The sequence below is a fragment of the Chelonoidis abingdonii genome, chromosome 1 (genome assembly GCF_003597395.2).
Source record: "Chelonoidis abingdonii isolate Lonesome George chromosome 1, CheloAbing_2.0, whole genome shotgun sequence".
NCBI classification, from domain to species: domain Eukaryota; kingdom Metazoa; phylum Chordata; order Testudines; family Testudinidae; genus Chelonoidis; species Chelonoidis abingdonii.
This window is the reverse complement of record NC_133769.1, coordinates 45,091,170-45,097,958: the sequence shown is the minus strand read 5'-3', so window position 1 is coordinate 45,097,958 and position 6,789 is coordinate 45,091,170. Positions and strand designations below refer to the sequence as shown.

The 6,789-nt window shown below is 42.3% G+C and overlaps 1 protein-coding gene across 8 annotated transcripts in view; it reads right to left on the bottom strand.

The window, feature by feature from the left end:
* The window catches only part of CADPS2 (calcium dependent secretion activator 2), a 591,461-nt gene extending 586,171 nt beyond the window's left edge, over window positions 1-5,290 (bottom strand). For all 8 annotated transcript variants that reach the window (XM_075065313.1, XM_075065326.1, XM_075065319.1 and 5 more), the window contains exon 1: window positions 4,858-5,290. In XM_075065313.1, the coding sequence (XP_074921414.1) occupies window positions 4,858-5,208 (351 nt within the window). In that variant the 5' untranslated portion in view covers window positions 5,209-5,290. The remainder of the gene's footprint in view (window positions 1-4,857) is intronic.
* Window positions 5,291-6,789: the final 1,499 nt, after the last annotated feature.

Here is a 6,789-nt window from a genome sequence, read left to right as displayed (position 1 = left end):
AGGGGAATGGTTTATTCCCCTTTGTTGTGAGACTCAAGGAGTTTGGGTCTTGGGGTCCCCAGGGAAGGTTTTGGGGGGATCAGAGTGTACCAGGCACTGGAAGACCTGGTTGGTGGCAGCCTATCAGATCTAAGCTGGTAATTAAGCTTAGAGGAATTAATACTGGTACCCCATTTTTGGCCTCGAAGGTTCAGAGTGGGGCTAGAATACCATCACAAGGGGGAAGTAGAGTAAATGCTAAATCACAGTTTAAAAACGTTTACGTTCATTAATACAACAGCCTATAAAATTAAGTATTGTGGTCTATCATAGAGACCAATGCATTGGTTTTAAAAGAAATAAACCATCTCCTCACAGGTATTGTTTCTGTTCAGACTGAGATTGTAGTTTAATATGTGGTTTCCATCATGTTCCCTACTGGATAATATATTCTACATAACAAAAAGCATCAGTCTGGCATATCTTGCAGTATTTGCTCAACAACAAAGTAATACTGAATTAGCAGAAAAAATAAATGATCAAAGCCTAATAAATTATCTAACCTCTTTTTAGTTTATCAGCAAGACTGCTAGAAGCCTGCAAGCAAAAACATCACTGATAGTGCACAGCATCAAGAGATCTGGTCTTTGGGAAGACTGAGATAATGTCGGAATTTGGAGTATTTGGAGTATTGCCACATGTAGGTCACTGGTTCAAATACTTCCCAATTATTAGTGACAACCAGTGGATATCATATAAACTATTTAGTGGTCTATGTTAAACACCACAATAGGGTGGTCTCAGTCCAGTTCCCTGTGAAAAGGACCGCAGAAATTATCATTACAAGTGACATTAAATGTCTGTATAACAGACTTCAAGGATTAAATAAATGTGAATAAGATATTTTAACCCTTCAATGTGGTAGCACAAAAGGCTGGTCTTGCAGTTGAGGAACTGTATCGGGACTTGAAAGATCTTAGTTCATTTTTCAACTGCACCACAGATTTCCTGTCTCACCTTAGGCATCTCACTTAGATTGTCTGTGCCTATTTGTAATGGGGATGATACTTGTTTCGATCACAATTGTTCCTTCCAACCTTAAAATAATCTATGAACCTCTTAGTCGGGATTCATGCACTTTGGCAGGATCTTGCACACTTGCTACCCAGAACATACCAGTTGTAGAGCTTTCCCCAAGCATGATGTTCACTTTTTAAAACTTTTTTTTTATTTCAGATACCCCATTATTTAAGACCTATGAGGCCAGAAGTCAGAAAATCCTCAAAATATGATAAGGGAACTTAAGACAGAGCCATGCATCTAGAAGTGAAGCTTCCTGAGGCAATTTACCTTAGAAAGAGATTACTTAACACATTATCAAGAAGAAAGCATGTTACAGAAAGGGTATGAAGAGAGGATAGGGGATACAGAAATAGTAAGGTAAGCAAACCCCTACCTATTGTTAACAACTATGGTTAATTAGCTTGTGTACCAGAAGGAGACAAGAATACAGACAGCAGGAGCTGACTATAGTAATTAGCCTCACATATAAAAAAGCAGCCCAACATACTATATAATCCAAACAACAAAATATGTAGTAGATCGATGAGATTTTCATACAGGTTATCCAATACTATGTTTTTAAAATAACAACATTCCTATTTGTCTAGTGGCTCTGATTAATATGAGTTATCAAGATCCAAAGAGTTCAAGATGATATTTCGGCACTTAATAATTAAACCTCTAAACATTTTGTGGACAAAAAATAAAAGCTAAGAAAATTATCAAGATCTAAATAATCTTTGAGAGTTATTATATAAAGAGTAAAGTGTATACATATTAAGTTTTAAGAAGCTAATTCTGAAATAGACAAAGATTCAGATTATTTCAAATTATGGGTTTTGTTTGTGGCAGGGTCTATGATTTTCATGTTTGGAAAACACTTAGAACACTGTAGTTCCTACTACAATCTAAGTAATGAATGAAAATTTGAATGATTTAAATAGATTTGCAATTTGAAATTACAGGGTGTATGGCTAAATCTTAAATTCATCCCTGGTACAAAGTGGGATATTGCTGTCTGTTACGTTCCAGACAACACTGTAAATGATCACGGAGGCATGTACTGAAAACAGGTGTGTTTACAATTCAGACAATTCCTGGTAAATAAAACATTCTAGCTGAGCAGCTGAAGCCTAACAGAACTACAGTATTTAAGTATGTTACATTTACTAGATTATTATAACAACAACATCTGATAGTTTCTTACTTCTAACAGTTATGGACACTGAAAAATGACATGTTTTTCTTTCTTACAAAAGCACTAGGTTTTTCAGACTGATTAAAAACATAAAACATTCTAGTTCCACAGTTAAATTCTTAAAGCAAATGAAAATTTGTCCCATTTTATTTACTGTACAGCGAATGTCATGTGTCACTTAGAAGTCAAAATAGTATTTGATTTGAGGTGAGATGTCAGATTACGTGATTTATAGCTCAATGGCTAAACATTAATACAGCAAGTGTTATACTTTTTTACATTAGGTGCAACATCAATAAGGGCCCTATACTGATCTCAGAAATGCTCAAGATCCTCTTTCACACACCTTTAGAAATACCATGTACATGGTACTACCTTGGAGCATACTATCAAAATACTTAATAAAATTTAAAGGTTGTAATCAATAGCAGCAGCTAGGTGCTTAGCATTTTGGAAAAATCAGGCCATTTATTTAGGTCCTAAATATAGATTTAGGAACCTAACTTTAGGCATTTGTTTATGAAAAATCTTGACCAGAGGTTTCTCTGTTTAAATAAAGTAAGATGTAATAAAAGAATTACTACAATATACTATTCTGTTGCTGTTACTATCATCACATGACATTAGTGCAGGGGTAGGCAACCTGTGGCACACGACCTGATTTTCAGTGGCACTCACAATACCCAGGTCCTGGCCACCGTTCTGGGGAGGGGGGGGGGGCGGGCTCTGCATTTTAATTTAATTTTAAATGAAGCTTCTTAAACATTTTAAAAATCTTATTTACTTTACGTACAACAAAATAGTTTAGTTATATATTATGGACTTATAGAAAGAGATTCTAAAAACGTTAAAATGTATTACTGGCACATGAAACCTTAAATTAGAGTGACTAAATGAAGACTCGGCACACCACTTCTGAAAGATTGCCAACCCCTGCATTAGTGGCTACTGGATTTTTGTGACAATCTGCCATCATCTATACCAGTCACATTCAGGCTGGCACCCTACATGTCCCGAAAACAGTAAACCCTTAAACTAACAGTTTACTAGTCTTCACAGCAACAAACCAAGTGGAATTCAATCCATTTTGTGAATTAAAAATAAATACATTCTGAAATATATGAAGATTTGAATCTATGTAAAAGTCAATACCCAGACAATTCTCTTTCCCAATAGCCCTTATGTATTCAAAAAGATCAACAGTCAGAATAAGTAGTATTCTGCCTGGAGATTGAACTTTAAAAAATTCTCTGCATTAGCCTCTAGAGTAGTCATTAATAGAAGTGTGTTCATTGTCCTTCTAGAAACTGATTATGGGATATTTACAGAACCAAGTACCAAATGAAAAGATTTCAAATTTTAAAATAAAAACACTCAGTTATTGAAAAGTTTAAGCTACTGAAAAATCTAAAAGCACAGAGTAACACACTCTGTCTTGGGAGCCTGCCCCAAATACATTGCACAGCAAATGAAACTTTGCTCTACCTTTAATAAAATGCAAACAACCGCGTTATTGGTTCCCTGAGTTGTTAAGACACTGTTTCTCCTTATCTGGAGTCTGCATTTAGTAATAATCACTGAAACAAAATAGATGGATTGTATTATTTACCAAACAATTCTCCTTTGTATTATATCCATGATTTTTCTGTAGATGTATTTGGTCAGCACACTAAACTCTGAAAGGTATTTCATGCAAAAAATAATGTTATTTTAACATCTGTTTTGCCATGGATCATACCCTGCTGGATTAGTACTTCTAACAAGTCTTCCATTGTTTATTTTTTACCATATACCCATATTTGACAATAGAGGTAGATCCTATATGCCCATATTTGACAATAGAGGTAGATTTAACTGTCACCCTGAAAACGTATAATTTGTAAAGAAATTTTCTTCTGCTCATTTCTACATGCCACTAGTGCCATGCTGATTTAAAAAATGCACTAGGACCTACTTTAGTGCATATCTGCTGCAAAAATAATCCTGTTAACACCAACATAAAATACAAGAAATTGATTAATTTTCAGAGATGTTTCTGCAAAGGGAATCTTTCTGTTGAACAACTGCATTTTCTTCCTCCCAAACATTGGGAGGCTCATTAAACAAACGCCTATTAAAGAGATCAACCTGTTGAAGGAACCAGTGATGTGCCCAGCCTAGAATCACGGTAGTGTCTGAACAGGCTTCTCATGCTTTGCTAGGGAGCTGGAAATTACTCTCAGCAGTGCGGTGTGACCCACTGACACAAAAACACTTCACTACTGAACCGATCAATGCAGAGACTCGGATGAAAGGTGGGCAGACGATGGCCCACAATCCGGTCTCGGGCGTGCTCAGAAGTTGTTACGGGCGATTTAATACTTTATGGCGCTTCAGAGACGTGCAGCGGGATCCCGGGGATTGCACCCGGACTGAGCAGGCACGCCTGGCTCAGGCTGCCAGTAGCGATCAGCTGCTGCTGCGGCCACCGAGATGGGGGTCGCGCTGCAGAAAACAAACCCCAAGCTCTCGGACCACGCAGGGGATATGGAGCAGGAGCGGAGCGGGCAGTGCCCAGCGGCCAGGCGGCAAGGGGGGGGTGTTGGTGGCTGGTGGGACCGGTGTCTGCGGCGACTCACCTTCTGCTGCCTGCGGGCCATGTCGGTGGGCTGCTTGGCGTTGAACGGGTACGCGATGCACCTCACTATGAACACATACAGCTGCAGCCGGAGCCGCTTCTCCCTCTCCTCTTTCTGCAGCCTCTCCCGCTCCTCCCGGCCCTCGCTCAGCACCGAGGGGCTGGGGCTCGCCGGTCTGGCCGGGCCGCTGCCCTGGCGCCCCGGCTCCCTGGCGCGGGGGTCCCGGTTAGGAGCCGGCAGGACTCGCGGCAAGCTGCCACTGCAGCCTCCGGGCGCCACCAGCAGCACCTCCCCCTTCTCCTCTTCCAGCACCTCGTCGGACTCCTCTTCGCTGGAGGACGGGTCCAGCATGGTGCCGGCGGGCGCGGAGCGAAAGGGAAAGCAGCGCGCACCTTTCCGGACACGTCGAGTTTTACACACCGACTAGTTCCTACCCGCGGCAGCCGCCAGCGAGGGGGCGGGACCTGGGAAGGGGGTCGAGCTTGGGTTGCCTTGGGAATTGCTCCGGACGGCTCCTATCAGGGCCTCGGGCAGCCTGTCACTTCTCCCCGAGCGACGGGGACGGGCTGCGCCCGCCGGCGGCTGCCGCGCCGCGCAGGTGGGGAACCTGTAGCGCCCACGACAAGCAACACGTGGAACGGAATGTTAATGGAGCTCGGCGCGCTCCGCCCGCCCCGCGCCGCTGCCTGGCCCGCCCAAGCGCGTCTGGCTCCTGCTGGGAAACCAAAACAGAGGAAAGCTGCCGCCACCTGGATGCTGCTGATGTTGGGTGTCGCCGCTAAAGAAGCGTCGCCGCTCCGATTGCACCAGGAAAAACCCTGCCACAAAACAGAGATTCAGCCAACTTTTGCCTTCCCCCAGGTCCGCTGACTGAGTAGAGAATGCCGCCGCTCCTGCTCCGCCAGAAAACAGAAATCCCAACCCCGAGGCATCTTTGCTTAACAGTCCCACCAAATCCCGGATCCAGCACCGGGATCCAGTTTAGCGTTGCCACTTTTCGGGGGGAGGGGGAAATTGGGACCAACTTAATTGCTAGCATGGAAAAAATATGCAAGTTAGTTAATACGATAATTTGCATATAAGCAGAAGTGTAACGGGATTTTGTTTGTTTTTAAATGTGTGGATCTAGTGGTGGTGAATGAATCTATTTAAACTTCCCAGGTGAATGACATTTCCTCTTTAGTGTCAGAGGGATCTGTTAGTCTGGATCTGTAAAAAGCAACAGAGTCCTGTGGCACTTTTTAGACTAACAGAGGTATTGAAGCATACGTTTCGTGGGTCAATATCCGCTTTGTCAGACACCTGTGGACTTCACCCACAAAAGTTTATGCTCCAATACTTCTGTTAGTCTATAAGGTGCCATAGAACTCTTTGTCGATTTCCTCTTTAGCTTCCTGAATACACAGCCAGCGAGCTGGGTCAAGTTGGGGAAATACCACTCTTCTAAACTACACCCATAAAATAAAGCGCCTGGGCAAATAGCCAAAATAAGACACCTCAAACAGTAGCTTGTGCAATGTTCAAGATAACATTCACTGGGCAGCTGCTAGGGCTTCACTGGTTTCCTTGAGCTTAGCTCCCCTTCTGGAGGGCTTGAATAGGTACTTGTGCTTTGCTAGGTACCTTGAGTGTGTCTCCTTCTCAAAGGGAGGAAATAATAAATCTGCCAAAGAGCTACATGGTTGTGGCAACAAAAGGAGACATCACTCATAGTAACTTCTGTAGCTCTGTGACCCTCCCTCTCCTTTCTTAGCTGAGGAATGAAATATTTAACAATGGTGACATTTATATTTATGATTAGTGGACATCTGAGTTAGCATTTCGCTGAGATGAAAGGAGCAGTCGACACCTCTCAGCACTATTGGTCCCAACTCTATTAAGGTTCGTGTTTTTGAGGTTTTCTTCCCAACCTTAACGCCTAGAGACTTTTTA